This window comes from Lolium perenne, chromosome 5, assembly GCF_019359855.2.
Source record: "Lolium perenne isolate Kyuss_39 chromosome 5, Kyuss_2.0, whole genome shotgun sequence".
In the NCBI taxonomy this organism is placed as follows: domain Eukaryota; kingdom Viridiplantae; phylum Streptophyta; class Magnoliopsida; order Poales; family Poaceae; genus Lolium; species Lolium perenne.
Window position 1 is genome coordinate 120,240,844 of NC_067248.2, and position 16,202 is coordinate 120,257,045.

The 16,202-nt window shown below is 49.0% G+C and overlaps 2 protein-coding genes across 2 annotated transcripts; both read right to left on the bottom strand.

Moving 5' to 3' along the window:
* Positions 1 to 515: 515 nt before the first annotated feature.
* On the bottom strand, positions 516 to 1,751 carry LOC127303529 (protein NODULATION SIGNALING PATHWAY 2-like). The gene has a single exon (XM_051334252.1). It carries the CDS (start codon positions 1,749 to 1,751, stop codon positions 516 to 518), a length of 1,236 nt encoding a protein of 411 aa, XP_051190212.1.
* A 10,173-nt stretch (positions 1,752 to 11,924) lies between these two features.
* Positions 11,925 to 15,686, bottom strand: LOC127299743 (transcription factor VIP1). Its single transcript, XM_051329784.1, has 4 exons — positions 15,058 to 15,686; positions 14,650 to 14,782; positions 12,625 to 12,709; positions 11,925 to 12,429 (listed from the first exon to the last, which is right to left on the bottom strand). The coding sequence occupies exons 1-4, from the start codon at positions 15,555 to 15,557 to the stop codon at positions 12,155 to 12,157; spliced, it is 993 nt and encodes a 330-aa protein (XP_051185744.1). The 5' UTR covers positions 15,558 to 15,686; the 3' UTR covers positions 11,925 to 12,154.
* Between the last annotated feature and the right edge of the window lie 516 nt (positions 15,687 to 16,202).

Genomic DNA, 16,202 nt, shown 5'->3' on the forward strand with positions numbered 1-16,202 from the left:
AGGTTAGCACCCATACCTCTGGATCTATTGATTATGCAACAACGAGAGCAAAACAAACCATTGACGTCGAACAAATCAACCCAAAAATAAGCCATAGACAAATGGACAGACAACGAAAGCTACGCTACTCCTAGATAAATGGACAGACACATCATCCTCAACTAGTCTTTTTTTTTTAAGCTCAAGTGGGTTCCCCACTGTATATATATTTTTATTTATTTATATAGTTTAAAGAGGTCTACAAAAAAGGTACATTTGCTTGAGAGGAGCAACATAAAAAAGCAAAAGGCCCTAAGCCTCAACTAGCCATAGAACAAGTCGATTAACAAGAACATCGAGATTCTACACTCGAATCGCCTTCCAACAGGCTTTAGTCACCGCATTGGAACCCTCTCAAGTAGCAATTGCTCACCAAAAACTTTTTGCTTGTCTAATGGAATATTATCCGTAAATAAATAAACTACATAGATCTCAAGGAGAAAAAAGAAGATATTGAACATCATGCCCTCTCTTCATCACGCAGCACTCCAAAGAGACACCGAGGTTAAAGGCCTGTCGTTCCAACACAAAGCAAGCCTGCTCTTGTCATGCACAACCCCAAATCCTCTTCTGAAAAGCCCAGCTAACATCTTAGCCTGGGCAACGTTAAACCCGCTCACCCTACGAGCCCTTAAACCCAAACCCGAAAACGCGAATGCCACGTCGTCGCCATCGGCCCCACCTGCCATGGACCCATTCGGCAGGCCTGCGGCCACGGCGCCCTCGATCCTCGGGCCCAGTATCTCCTGCTCCACCAGCCTCATGCCGGCCTCGTAGCCGCCACCGCGGAAGCAGCTCGCCAGGGACTCATGCACCGCGGCGAAGTGCTGCAGGGCCTCGCCGAAGATGGCGCCGACGTGGCGGCTTGGCTCCCTGCCGACGCGGAACAGCTCGTCCTCGGTTAGGATCACCAGTTTGGGCTGCAGGAGTTCGACGGTGCCGAGGAGGAGCCGGAGCATCCGCGACGCGTCCGTGGACGTGCGGGACATGGTTGTCACGTCGCACGAGACGATCACCGATGACGACGACGACGAGCCGCGGCGACGTCGTGAGCGGTTGATCTTGGTGCATAGCTCGTGGAGGTCCGCCTCATCGTCGTACCGGAATGGAAGCCCCAGGGACTCGGCGAACTCCGATAGCCACCGCGCAGGTGTAGCGGCATGAAGCGTGCCGGCGGTGGTGAGTGCCGTGAGGCTGAACGTCTTGCCTCCTTCGCGGGCGAGGTCCGACATGAGCGACGACCACTGGACGCCGTCACCGACGTTGAAGTCGACCACGTGGACGTCCGGGTCGTCCACGGTGGCCTCCAGGATGGCCTGGTTTGCGGTGAAGTGTGCGAACTTGACGAACGGCGACACTTCTTGCACCATCTGGTACGCTGCCAATCGGTTGGCTGGTGCCGCCCGATGGCATTCGGTGGTGCACGCTCCGGCCATCCTGGACCGCAGGCCGCTGGCGAAGTAACAGGACAGACGATCGAAGGAACTCCTTTCATGGAGGATGCCATCGACCTTCGCCATCATCGCCGAGGCGCGGATCAAGTCCCTGGCTTCAACTGCCGAGGCGCCGGCCAGGAGGAGATCGCCTAAGCTGCTCTCCTCCATGACCAGGGGCTCCTCCTGAGCTTCCACAACCCGGTTGCCGTCCTCCATGATTTTTGCACCCGAGAAATCATCTTGAAGCAAAACATCGGCATCTTGGACGACTTCCATCATTGCCAAGAACTCGCGATCTTGCCGCCTATAATCGAGAAAAGGATTGCTGTCGTACACGGTGACATTCTCATGTGGAGATACTAACTGAGAAGGCCATAGGAGACAAATGTTTTCTTCATGTTGTGTGAGGAAGGACATCAGAGGAGAACAAGGAGGATATGACGGTGCCTCCATTTCTCTCGGTGCTGATTGCCCTGGTCTCTGTGGTTTTCACAAAGCTTATGCATATATACATGGAAAAAGGGCTAGGCGCCCTGACCATTTCTCGTGTGAGGGATGCTTTTTATGTGGGGATAATGTAAGCTAATTTGTCGTATCGAGAAGCACCAATTGGGAACATTCATCTAGTTTTTTTTGTTGCACGGTTCCTTACCGTGTGTGCAATAGTTCAAATTTTGGTGATAAATTAGGGTGAAGGGCTCCACTCCACCCTCTTTCTCTGCATTCTGATTTCTTGGGAAAACTGGAACCAGACAGCCATTTTTTTGTCAAACAAAAACGAAGCAAAATTAAAATGAAATCCCATGAATAAACTAATATACAGTATATGTTAAGATATGTAATCCTGTGCAACACACTGTTTCCATTGTCAGCTCTCACATATGTATGTAGGTCAGAATACGAAGCAACATTCAAGCCTGAACTTTCACTTAAAACCAGGCCAAGTACAGTCGCTCTCCCTATGTTTGTATGTGATTATTTTACAAGCAGTGTCTAATCAGTTCATGACACGAACTTGATCCCATCCCCATTCTTTATGTGCTAGTGTATTACTAATCAATCATACAGCTGCCTTACTGCAAGTTGGTATTAAACTGTCAACAGTTTCTTCATGGTGCTGGTAGACAATGTTTCGAGCAACATGTAAATATTAAAATAGTGGATACGATGAAACCAATAGAGTACAACTGAAGGAAACAATGCTGCTTGTCTTAAGGTAGAGTTGATGCAGAAAGGGAACTTACACAAAACAAATGTGGCGCCAGTGAGATATTCATGGTGCCAATGAGCAACCTCTTGTTTTTTTTTTTTCGAATGGTCACCGGGGGGGAGAGGTTCCCCACCTGAATATATTTGAAAAAAAGGGGCAACCCCCAGATGGTTTACAGCAGAGAGATAGAGGGGCAGAGAGGTGGAGTTACATAAGGGGAAGAGGGTAGCCTAAAAAAAATCAGGTACCGCCTAGGCAAACATGCCAGGCATCGATATGAGGGCGCTGTGAATCCGGAAACCGTCCACGCCACATGGTCGCATCATCCCGGCACAGTTTTAGGAGGAGGGGGAGGGAGGGCGCCTCGCCCCTGAACACCGCCGCGTTCCGCTGCTTCCAAAGTTGCCAGCAGCAGAGCAAGGCAAAGGCCGGCGCCGTTTCCATGGAGATCGACGACGGCATGGGAAGGAGGTGGAGGTCCCTGATGTGGAAATCTCGCGGCACCTCGACGCCAATCGTCGACCAGAAGCGAGCAGCAACGGGACAGTGGAGTGTCATGTGGCTGGCGGTCTCGAGGGTGGCGTCACACAGGGGGCAGCCAGCCCCGGCCGCATCCACAATGGTCTTCCGAAGAAGCGTGTCGCGAGTCTGGACACGCGACAAGGTGAGCAGCCATCCGAAGAAACTGACTCGAGATGGCGCGTGGCATCTCCAGATAAACCCCGCGTTGGCGGAACTAACCCCGCCAAAGTTGCAGAGCCTGTAAAGAGCGCCGGTGACCAGCTTGTTCCGGGGCCCGGAGCAGCGGGTGAGAGAGCGCCGATCAGCCCCATCGCCCAGCGCCACCTCGTCGAGAGCTGCCCGGAGCGAGTCCAGCTCCCTTGCTCCAACCCGCGAGAGGCGCGGAGCCAGGATACTGTCAATCCCACCAGCCAGAGCCTGAGCGACTGTCGCCTCGGGCGAAGTAGTATGCAACCTCTTGTTTTTTAATCTGAACATTTCCTAGACTTGCCCCTGAAAGATCTGAGATAGTAGGAGACTTAGTAACCCATTAGGTCTGAGATGTTACAATATATTGATGTCAAATCCATTTACATAATATCTCAAACACACTAAATAATCTCTCGTGTTCAGGAAACACCTGTAATTCCAAAACTGTGTCTTGCTTTACGTCTGTTGAGGTAGAAGTGTGTTGCCCAGTTTCTCCATCAATTCGAGCTATTGGGTGACCAAATTATCAAATGGTGCATGTAACTCGATACTGTCAAGATAACTAACAAATGAATAAATGATTGGTGACAAGCTGACATGTTACCATCCACCATGCCAACAAGGTGAGTCTCTGCAAATTGTGAATTACTTTCCTCTGGCGTCGCTACTTGGTAAGCCCACACATTGTTTATTGGAGGTATTCAGTTTTGTCACGATTAACCAAAACAAAACGCATACAAAGTGGAAGTGCGACAAAAAAATTGCACTGTTGAAAGGAATTCCTTTGAGAACGTACAATTTATATATGGAACTTCTGTTCCACTAGGTATTTCGACCAAGTAGATGACTTCATCGCCCACCTGCCGATAGAAAAGTTTGAAGAGAATTACCATGACCATTGGCATGATAAAGAACATCCACATGGAATATTCTTATATGATAACCACATAATCTGGGTGCTAGGACCACCACAATCTTATATGATGGACTCTATTATCTCAATGGTGCAATTATTCACAATAGATGTTTTGGAAATCGTTGTACCACCACTCGTTCATTTAGAAGTTGATTCTTATGTTTTAGACAGAAACATTGATGATCACAATCCGCTCTTGCACCATCTAGGTGAACAGAAAGTCATGCCTGACAGCGGAAAGACAAGCATGTGGGCAGAGAGGTTGTAGGCAGCGATGTAACCAACCCATGGTGGGCGAGGACAAATCAGTGTGGACGAGGTGGTGTGGGAATGACAATGGATGAGAATGAGCTGAAGCAATCAACGGAAAATGAGTGTGTGGCTAAGTGCGGTGTAGCGAAGACAAGGCAACACCAGATCGAGGGAGATTATTAGATTGGACAAGGAGCTAGGGGAACATGAACGGAAAGAGTATGATGGAGGAATACAAATTATGTGATTGTCTAAAATGTAACATTTGAATCAAATTTTACTATACATCTTGTTATTATCCCGGTGCAACGCACGGGCATATTACTAGTAACCAAAACAAAACGCATACAAAGTGGAAGTGCGACAAAAAATTGCACCATTGAAAGGAAGAGAGTGGATTTGTTGCCACCCGGTGGCAATGCCCCCCCGGTGCTTGCCGTTCGATGAATTGGTTGAGATTCGCGTCGCACTGCCAGATATCCACCGCGTTTCAGTTAAGACTCGATGGATCCCATTAAAAACTGAATTAGAACCTGATTTTATGTGCATGTGTCAGGCAAGAGCAGAGCAATGCAGCACACGACCCGGCCAGCTGACCCGCTTTTGTCAGTTCTTGCACATGCCACATTGTGTCAAAAAAGCATGCATGACGCGCCGTACAGATCCTTGCATGCATGCCCTATACTAGACTGCTTAGTGCTGAGTTGCTGCATGCACATCTTGATACGTTCTTGACTCCTCTGGCTAAGCCGGTCGACCTTCTCTACCGCTCGAGCTGCCCGATGGCCGGCGCGGAGGAGAAGAACTGATGTGGCTTGCCTGTTTTTAATTAAACGGTAGTAAGATTTTTTTCCTTACCAGTTATGTTCCACTGTAGTGCCGCGGCATCCGTTAGTCCGCTTGAGCTTGCTAGCAGCGACATACAGGTGCCGCGGCCTGCTCGTGCTTTTCTGCCGATTCCATCCATGGTGGGGGCGACACTCCCACCTCCGGACACGCTGGCGGTGGGCGGCGAGCTCGAAATCGTGGAGGCCGGCTCGTCGCACAGCTGCACTTGATGAAGGCGGTGGAGGAGACGTTGGGCTTCTTCCAGGTGGTAAACCGCGGCGTGCCGGCCTCCCTCCTCGCCGAGACGCTTAGGTCCGTGCGCCGTTTCCACGAGTCTCGGCCGGAGGCCAAGACACCGTACTACACCGGCCTCGCGAGAAGCTCCGGTTCGTCTACAACTTCGACCTGTTCTAGTTGCCGTTCTCCTCCAGGACTACGACATGGCCGGCCTCCGGTTGCTCGTCGCGACAGCTGCACCAATCACTGTACGACTGGGTGATTGATTGCTAACGCCGGAGGAAAAAAAATGGTGAATGAATCGACACGCGAGACAATGCTGCTGGGGCTGGACGTCGGCGCTGCCATCACCGTTTGACAGTCGTGGATGCCCATCAGTTGGGGAGGGAGCGACCGAGCGAGGAAAGCTCGATTGTGCTTAATTGGGAGGAGGGTTAGCCGCTAACGCCAGTTTATTAGAATGGTTTTTGTGTGTGGGTGTTTACGGACAGGATTAAGCGGGGACGGCCTGGCGGCACCGTGGACAGCCAGGGCGAATCGCGTTTTGAAGGTGTCCCGTCCCTCGCTTTGCCTGGACGGCGCGAGCTTGACCGCTCATGGCCGAGCACCTCGTCACTGTCCAGACGTTTAATGCTCTAGTCTGCAACAGCGCATCGTCACTGTGCACACTAAACATTACCATGCATGCATCGGCCCTGCCCGACTGAATAGTGAAAACAATGCATTAGCTTGCTAGATGCTGTAGGGTAATCAAATCCACACATTTCGCTCTTGCTGTGGGTGCATGCAACTGCATAGAATATGGGTAGCCCGGCATACTACTGCTGCCACGCTGACTGCGCTTTGCGTGGGTTGGATAGATAGTTGTTTGACTCATTTATTATCCCACTTCAGCTGAGCGATGAAATCATGGAAATAATCTGTGTCTGCTCACTGTTTCTGGTGAAGACACGCTATGCTTGTTCACTTTTACATGGCTTGTCAGCTCGGCTTTGACTGAATGGACCACTGCTTAGCCAACGTGCTGCCATGATACACTTTCCCGCTTCTGGCGCGAGTAAACACTGCTGCATGATACAGCCCGGTCAGTAGTTTTGCAGGGAGTGTTGCTAATTAGAGCATGTACTATGATAGCTCCATTACATGCAAAACGAATCTAAATGTTCGATCCAACCGCATCCGGTAGGGGGGCATTGCCACCGGGTGGCAACAACATATTTACCTTGAAAGGAATTCCTTTGAGAACGTACAATTTATATATGGAACTTCTGTTCCACTAGGTATTTCGACCAAGTAGATGACTTCATCGCCCACCTGTCGATAGAAAAGTTTGAAGAGAATTACCATGACCATTGGCATGATAAAGAACATCCACATGGAATATTCTTATATGATAACCACATAATCTGGGTGCTAGGACCACCACAATCTTATATGATGGACTCTATTATCTCAATGGTGCAATTATTCACAATAGATGTTTTGGAAATCGTTGTACCACCACTCGTTCATTTAGAAGTTGATTCTTATGTTTTAGACAGAAACATTGATGATCACAATCCGCTCTTGCACCATCTAGGTGAACAGAAAGTCATGCCTGACAGCGGAAAGACAAGCATGTGGGCAGAGAGGTTGTAGGCAGCGATGTAACCAACCCATGGTGGGCGAGGACAAATCAGTGTGGACGAGGTGGTGTGGGAATGACAATGGATGAGAATGAGCTGAAGCAAGCAACGGAAAATGAGTGTGTGGCTAAGTGCAGTGTAGCGAAGACAAGGCAACACCAGATCGAGGGAGATTATTAGATTGGACAAGGAGCTAGGGGAACATGAACGGAAAGAGTATGATGGAGGAATACAAATTATGTGATTGTCTAAAATGTAACATTTGAATCAAATTTTACTATACATCTTGTTATTATCCCGGTGCAACGCACGGGCATATTACTAGTAACCAAAACAAAACGCATACAAAGTGGAAGTGCGACAAAAAAATTGCACTGTTGAAAGGAATTCCTTTGAGAGCGTACAATTTATATATGGAACTTCTGTTCCACTAGGTATTTCGACCAAGTAGATGACTTCATCGCCCACCTGTCGATAGAAAAGTTTGAAGATAATTACCATGACCATTGGCATGATAAAGAACATCCACATGGAATATCAAAGCACAACCTAACATACTTATTATGCAGGTTAGGGGAAAGGCAAACACTAGTCTGATGTGGTGAATGGAAAGAAGAAGACATACTACTTGAAAGTATGCAAGAATCATAAGAAGGCTTCAGGATATCATCATAGGGCATAGGAAAAATGACTCCATATGCCATCTAAAGGAGCTTGCCTTTTACATGTTCATTAATTACTACCATCAGTGACATCAAAATGCGTTAAGGACGGCAGATGGATACCTTGTATCATGCTAATCGTACCAACGAAAGAAGGAAAATTAACGAAAGAAGCGAAACATTAATTTAGGGGAAAACATATTATAAATGCACTACAGGATCAATGATTACGACAGACCAATGATTCCAGTCGGCATCGGCGGAATCAGTAGAATGAAACAAAGATACATTATATATTCACATTCGATCTTGTTTCTATCCTCCTAGTGGGTGCCAGTGCCAAAATGTCAGCAGAAATATGAGACTGCAGTAATCAGAAAATAATATGCATGCACTATGTAGCAGAAGTTCCTACACTTAAAACACAGAGAGTACAGTTACTCCTGAAGGACACTTGTCAATATTTGATTGTCATGAAGATAATTCTATGCACAAGCCTACAAAATCTGTTAAGTGGGAAAACGGGCAAATGTCACCAAGCAATCACATGAAGATGATGTTTTTGAATGCTAAAATTAGGCCGCAGGCTACTAGCTCTAACAATTATGCAAAAGAACATGAGTTCTGAAAGAAAAAGATAGAATCAACAACTATTTGTATCTTTTACAGTTCTTAACGGCTGAAAACAACAGCACTAGAAATAGATGAATTAAAATCATGAGTCTTCGCCAAGCTTAGCAACATATAGTACAATATACAGTCTAACCTCACTTATCTGATATGTTGTGTGGCTAAATCATAAATTAATTTTGGATGCTTGCTCACAGAACACACATTTTGGAGAAACTCCACATAAATTTCAGTAAGCTAAAGATAGTTTTTGTAAGAAGGAATTCCGTACATACCTACCTTATTCTTCGCAGAAAATCCACATCAGTTTCACTGAAGCTAAACATGACGGTTCTATGAAGCTAACCCCCAATAGATTCCTTTATCCCTGCCTGCTTAAGAGATGTTCTTGTCATGCACTAAGTGTGTTATGCCAATGGTCAGCGACTAAATTATTGGAAGGATCGGTGGATTGAGGGGAGAAGTATGGAGCAGCTGGCACCAAACCTGATGAAATTTGTCAAGCCAGCAGCAAAAAATCTGACAGTGGCAATGGCACTACAGGAAGATAGATGGGTGACAGAGATAAGGGGTTCTCTGTCTATCCCAGCAACTGTAGAATTCATGGAGATCTGGGAGCTAGTTCGAGGCCTGAACTTGCAAGACATGATGATGCTGTGACCTGGAAGTTGCACTTGTGGCTTGCGATGAAGGGCAGACTGTGGACAGCCGATAGGCTGGAAAGAAGGGGAATGAAACACCCGAGCAAAATGCCCTCTGTGTTGTCAGGAGCCTGAGACAGAGGCTCACATTACACTGCAATGCTCCTACTTGCGACAGATTTGGTACATGATACACACCTGATGCATCGGGCGTCATTGACACTTAGGATGTGTTTGGTTGGGGGAGCTGGGTCGACTCGCGTCGGGTCGCACCGGTTCGCCCGCTGTTTGGTTCGCGAGCGGTAGGGGGCGGAGCGGCCAGGGAGGGAATATACCCCAAATATGCTGTACGGGGCGAATCGGCAAAATCAGCGGAATCACGCGGCCCGCGAGTGGACTCGCTCAATCGCCCCGTCCGCTCACCCCTCGAGTCCTCGACCCAGCGCGGCGGCGGCGGCCGGAGCGGCGTAGAAGGCGCGGCCGGAAAGCAGCGCGGCGGCGGCCGGAGCAGCGCGGCGGCGCGGGAAGGAGCGGCGCGGGGCGGCGGCCGAGCAGCGCGGCGGCGCGGAAGGAGCGGCGCGGCGGCGCCGAGCAGCCGGCGCGGGAAGGAGCAGCACGGCGGCGCGGAAGGAGCAGCGGCGGCGCGGCCGGAGCGTCACGCCGCGGCGGGCCGGAGCAGCGCGGCGGCGCGGGAAGGAGCTGCGCGGGGCGGCGGCCGGAGCAGCGCGGCGGCGGCGCTTGGGAAGGAGCGGCGCGGCGGCGCGGAAAGAAGCGCGCGGCGGCGGCTTGGGAAGGAGCAGCGACGGCGGCGCCGGAAGGAGCGGCGCGGCGGCGGTCTGTGGGCTCCGGGCGGCAGCGCGCGGGCCCTTGATATGGCGGCAGCGGCCCTCCAGCGGGAAGGAGCGGCGACGGCGACCTGTGAAGCAGTAGCAGCGGCAAGGGACACCGGCAGCCTCCATTCACTACTCAGACTCAAACAACCAAACACGAGAGTGGTTTGTTCCATTCACTCCCACTCAGGAAACCAATCACGAAACTCGTTTCGCTCCACTCAGACAACCAAACACTCAGACGAATGGGGTGGTCCGGCAAAATATGGTTGGCCATAACCCATGCAGTCTGAATCCCCAACCAAACACATCCTTAGTGGAGCAAGCTATCCGATGCTGTGCTAAAAAAAGATCGGAAGGAATTGAATTCGATGGTGATCCTAGTCACTCGGTGTCTCTGTCTTGAGCGTAACAGCAGAGTGTTCGACAAGTTAGCCACTATGCCTGCTGAGGTTTGTCGCAAAATTAGGGCAGAATTCGTCCAGTGGAAAAGGGCAAAGTTGTGTGGAGAGCTAGGAGAGATCGAGTAATTTCAGTAGGTGTGGAGTTTCAGGGCTGAATCATCTGTGATTTCGGCCCTAAACATTCTTGTAAAACAGCTTTCTCTGTCTTATATGAAGATACGCATCTTGTGTGTTCTTGAAAGAAAAAAAAATCCCTGCCTCCTTCCACAAATTTCAACTGTATCAGTCATGACGTTGACTTGCCAAAACCTTTTGTGTTACTTTAGTTGATTTTAGTTTAATTCGGTTTATTTTAGATGTATTCATGTGATAATAACTGTGTAAAATGAAATGTCAATAAAATAAAAGGGGGGTTTTAGTGTCCCGTTATCAAGGGCTACGTTTAGAATTCTGCGAGCCTCACCAGGTTATGATAACACATCATGGCTATTGGATCCTGATTCAACAAGGTCGCTTCATCTTCCACATGGACAAAATGTGACAACAACTCCAGAAGCATGTGACAGGGAATAGTTGCCATCTTCTGTCATTTTCACTAGCAAGTAGGCATGAGATTTCCTGCTCCCCAAGGTGAGTGCGTTCGGCAGTTCAGAGTGAATGCCCCCTATTGTATCGTTCTTCTGGACTTCAGATAGTAGTACGAACAAACTACTTTTGAAACAACACTAAACAAGTTCTAGAAATGGCACCAATGATTCAATGAACCACAAAGGACCACTATACATATCTAACTCCATGTCATAACACATTATCAACCACTAGCATAACCTGAAAAGCATCTTCATAAACAAGAGTTTTACAGTAACAAGATTCCTGCTACTTGCTGCGGCTGTTCAGAACTTCAATCAGATGGGGGTCAAAATCCTACATGCCAAGATGTTAACCTTATAATTTGTGTAGTCTACAAGCACGCCACAGGGTCTTATTCCTGTGGTGTCACGTCACAATCATCGTATGGACTATGGAGGAAGCGCCAAAAGGTGGCATTTTAAAGACAAATCAGAAGGTTCAGGGTCTACCGTTTGTCAAAGAGGAGAGGCCGAAGTAGAAGGAATGTCTAAAGTTAAAAGAAAGAGGACGCACCCATTGATCATTCTGGTGCTTTCGACAGCATATGGCAGATCACATCGACCACCAACATTCTGTTCCTGTTTCGTCAGTTGCTTGAGAGAGACCAACCACCTGCCTGACCGCTATAGCCTACAGGTAGTAATAGGTCTCATCCCTGAGTTAATATAAGTTGATCTGAACCAAGTAAATCTTTCACGATTCTGGGTCATGCTCAGCCGATAGTTGGTGGGCCATCAAGGTCCAACCAGCGTGACTCATAGTCACCTCCAAGATTACTTTGATTAAGACGTGATATGCAACTAGTTCAGGGCAAATACTTTGCAACTCAAAACCTTTGCATTTACAAAAGAAGAAAAAAAGCACCGTACAAGGTGAACACTGACAGGTGCTAAAATGTTAAGCATAGTTAATTGTTCTCCAGAAACCGATAAAGAAAGGGGAAGGAAAGATTATGTCATACAAGAGAATGCTTTCTGATTAATGATACAAAGAACGGCTAGCTAACCTAACAATGATTCATATGCATACATTGTACATTAGCTATTTTTACAATGCTGAGATGCAGTTGATGTATGGTTTAATACCGAGGGCCCACCGGTTCCTCAAATGAAATCCATGGAGTCGTTTAGGGACTGACCACTCAGCGATTGGCCACCGTTCGATGGGCTCTGTTGATGGTTTGGATGGTGACGCTGAGCCTGGTGCCCACCTAAGTACGCCATCTGCTGCTGTTGCTGGTGCTGCCGCTGCTGCGGTTGAGAGAAATAGGATGGTATCTGCTGGAGTCCACCATTGAAGGGATTCCCGTTCATGTTTGGAGCTTGCCCTGCAGCTATCTTGAGTCGCTGGACTTCTTCTCGCAGGGCGTCGTTTAGGGCTGTATTTCGTAGGAAATAAAACATTTTAGTATGTTGATACATGAACTAGAAAACCACAAATATTCAGTTTGCCTTTACTAGCTGGATAGTCACTTTGCCAATAGATTCAGAGACCTTGTATCAGCAACCTTAGTTGTTCAAGTAATCGAACAATGGATATCGGAAGAACTGCACAATTTTCAAAGAAAACATACCATCTCGTAGTTTAGCTTGCTCTTCCATGGACTGCAACCGAAGTTTCAGCTCTCTATTCTCGGCAGTTAAACCAGAAGTATCCCTCTGTGTTTCAAGTAAATAGCAATAACTTAGATATGATAATATAGACATACGATGAACACAAAGGAAAAAATGGTTAAATATACATATATTAAAAAGCATATCAACAAAATAAAGCAAGAGGGCTTTCAGGTAAACAGACTCTACTAGCAATTATCCTTCAAATAGTGTCAACGGTGTACAGAAAGGGGTAGTGTGCTAGCATGGTCCAAATATCAATGAACGTCAATGCAGAACAGGGAAAATTGACTAAATTTAGTAACCCTAACTCAGCCAAGGCATAGTATAATGCTCTCCACTTTCAGATAGAAATTAACATAGGTCTTAGTATGCATGTAAACAGCAAGAGTTAAGGAAACCAAACAGACACAACCAATAGTTTGGTAGTGCTCAAGAGTTTGGCGGGCCCTGTTGGGTGGTTGCCAAATTTTGTCATGCCCATGGCTCTCGGGCCAATTCCTATGTATTCTCTTCCCAATCCCTGGTCAACACTTGGGCCACCAAACCCTTGACAGAATGGTACAGTTAGTCTGCACACAAACTGAACACACCATGACTCTGGACAGCTCAGCTTCATTCCTTGAGGGCTCGTTCGGTAGTAGCGTTTTGACCGGGTTTGCTGTGTTTTGTAATTCGGGCCCACGTTAAATACACCAGAAACCACGTCCGATGTATTCGGTAGGCCTGTTTCTGGACGGGCTTAGCCCCACTGATCCCAAGAAACATGCCGGGTACGGGTGAAATAGAAACGCTCGTACACCCTCGCGTTTTCTCGCTGCTCGCGACGCCCTCAGATTCCTCTATGACCTCCCCTCGAATCCCTCGATGCAGCACGGCATCAAGTGAAAAAAAGAAAGCAGCAGGCCAGCAGCTATCACACGTATACTCTTGCTGATCCAAGTGCACGCAACAGCCACTGGACCACACGATGTTTGCATGGATTCCACGGCTAGAAGTGCATTATATGCTAGAAAACACGAGTGGATCGGTGGTTTCACCCAAAACACTAGGAAAAACACCCTAAAATACACTAGTGCCGAACAAGGCCTGAGAGATATATTTTAGCTTAAAAAGTATACATCTGCCTAACTAAGAGAAGAGTACTAGAAAAACTTTCCTGATATATTTAGCTTACAATTGATACTATCTTTGGCCTAACACTATCCATGAATCCATCAATTTCAAACTGTGCTCTGAAGATGAAGAGGCACATCGCTAGACCTATTTGTGGTAAGTGGTCTATCAAGATGCGGACACCTGCCTTACTTCAACATTACTAACTATGTGCATTGATTCCTACTCTAGTTACCATACAAGCTACAAGAAGAGAGGTGAAGGAAAGGAATTAAATAAAGAACAAGTGCTTGTCCATTGCATCCACAAAATTCTGCATGTTCTCTGTTTTAATGTATATACATATATATCATGTACTGATATATGCGCTCTGTCATACTAGTTGTTTCCAATGTACTATCATACTCTAGCACAAATGCCAAATAATGAAGCTAGTTCACGTGATATTTAAATTCTTCAAACGCTTAGGCAATTCAAAAGTTCAATAGTATTATGTGTGTTGTTTCCACAAAATCCCACAACAAAGAAACAATATGGATTAATTCCCACACGGTGATCACATCGATGAAAAAATAGCTCCTTTCGCACCTCAGAGTTACCGCTGACTCGAGCTGCAAATCTCCTAACTAAGAATCTCCAACTTCGACAAGAAAGTATTAAATGCAACAACATGCTGCTGTACACAAGAAACGTAGAGGCAGCTATTATACTCCACGGAACACGACAACCTATCAGTCAAACTATTGGTTTCCGTATAAGTTACTCTATTATGGTCATACTACATGTCAAACATGGCAATTGACCAATGAACATACCAGATTACATAAATTAAAGTTCATCCCACATCCCCTAATAAAATAACCCCATACCTGGAGAAGCGTAAGCTGCGCTGATAGCGTAGTGGCCTCGGTCTGCAGTGTCTGGACCTTCCTCTCCAGCTCACCGGTGTACTTGATCTTCCTCTCCTTTGACCTCGCCGCCGACTGCCGGTTCGCCAATATCCTACACGGCACAAGCATAACACGAATGAGTAACAACCCAGATACAACTAGAAACAACCAGGGCAAACCCTGAATCCTGCAATTGCTCTATCATGATTAAGATAAGGCAGAATAGCAGATACTACGCGAGATCAAAACTGATAGTAACACCCTAACAGGGAGTAGCAGAGTTTACTAGGGACATGCTTCACAGGACAAATGAAAGCAATAGTAGATGAGAGGACACCTCCTTCCGGATCTAGTAGAAAGCATTGGAAACAGGTGAGGGTTCCCCACCTCTTTGCGCGCTTGGGGTCGAGCAGCGCGAGCTCGGCGATCCTCTCGGCCGGCATGGCCTTCTTGGCGTAGTCCGGCAGGCCGCCCGAGAGCGCGGACTCGCCCTCGAACGGCGAGTTGACCCCATCCATGGACCCGCTCCTCTTATGCCCGCCCCCCTGCAAGGCGAGGCCCTCGAAGAAGGCGGCGTCGAGGGAGAGGCTCCGGTTGTGGCTCCCGCCGGGAGGCCGCGGCGCGGGCGCGGGCGAGGGCGACGCGCTGGAGGCCATCGGCGGCAGCGGGGGCGGGGTCGGGTCGGAGGCCGCCGGGGAGTCGTCGGAGAGGGAGGGGAAGTCGAGGTCGGAGAAGGAGAAGTCGCCGTCCGGGTCGAGCAGGAGGTCGGCGTCCGGGAAGCGCAGGAAGGTCTCCGAGTGGGCCCGCCGGTGGTGCCCTCGCGGCGGGCCGCCGCCGCCGCCGCCGGAAGACGGCGCCGGCGTCGGCAGCTGGAAGCGCGGGTCCATGGGGGGCAACGGAAGGTTGACGCCGGCGGCAGGTAGGCAGCTCGCGGCGATGGCGGCGGCGGCGGCGCGTGGAGTCGAGCTGGGGGAGCTGCGCTGTGCGTGTTGTCTGAGCTCGGGGATCGAGTTGGTGGGATACGTGTGAGGAGAAGGAGCGAGGAGGCCGCGTGGGTGGTGCCGCGAGCCCTCGCGTGGTCCTGGTTCACGCGTTTGTGCGGACTAGTACCAATCTCGAGGCGGGATGGACGGTCTGTGTGGTACGTAGCGAGTGGACCGGGTGCAGGGAGCGGCAGAGAATCTTGGCTGGGAGCACATGTGTGGACGCGAGGTGGAAGAGGGTGTCCGGGTGGACCAGGCGTACGGCGCGGCCGCCGTGTGGCACGAATCGCGAGGAGCATCGGACGGTTCTCCTACGGCAGCCGCAGTGGACTCGGTGCAGGCAGGATCGAGATGGCAGGGGCGCGGATGTAATTTCCGATGCGTGGAAGGAATGCCGCGTTGTGCCTATCAGCGAGCGGCGTGCAGCAGCGGGTACGGGCCCGGCTTTACTGTGTGCCGGTGGACTTTCACTCACTCGATGGCGTGTGGGCCTGCACTCTACGTGGGGTCCGCAGATCAGTGAACGCCCTGGCCTTCGCGAGCACCCAT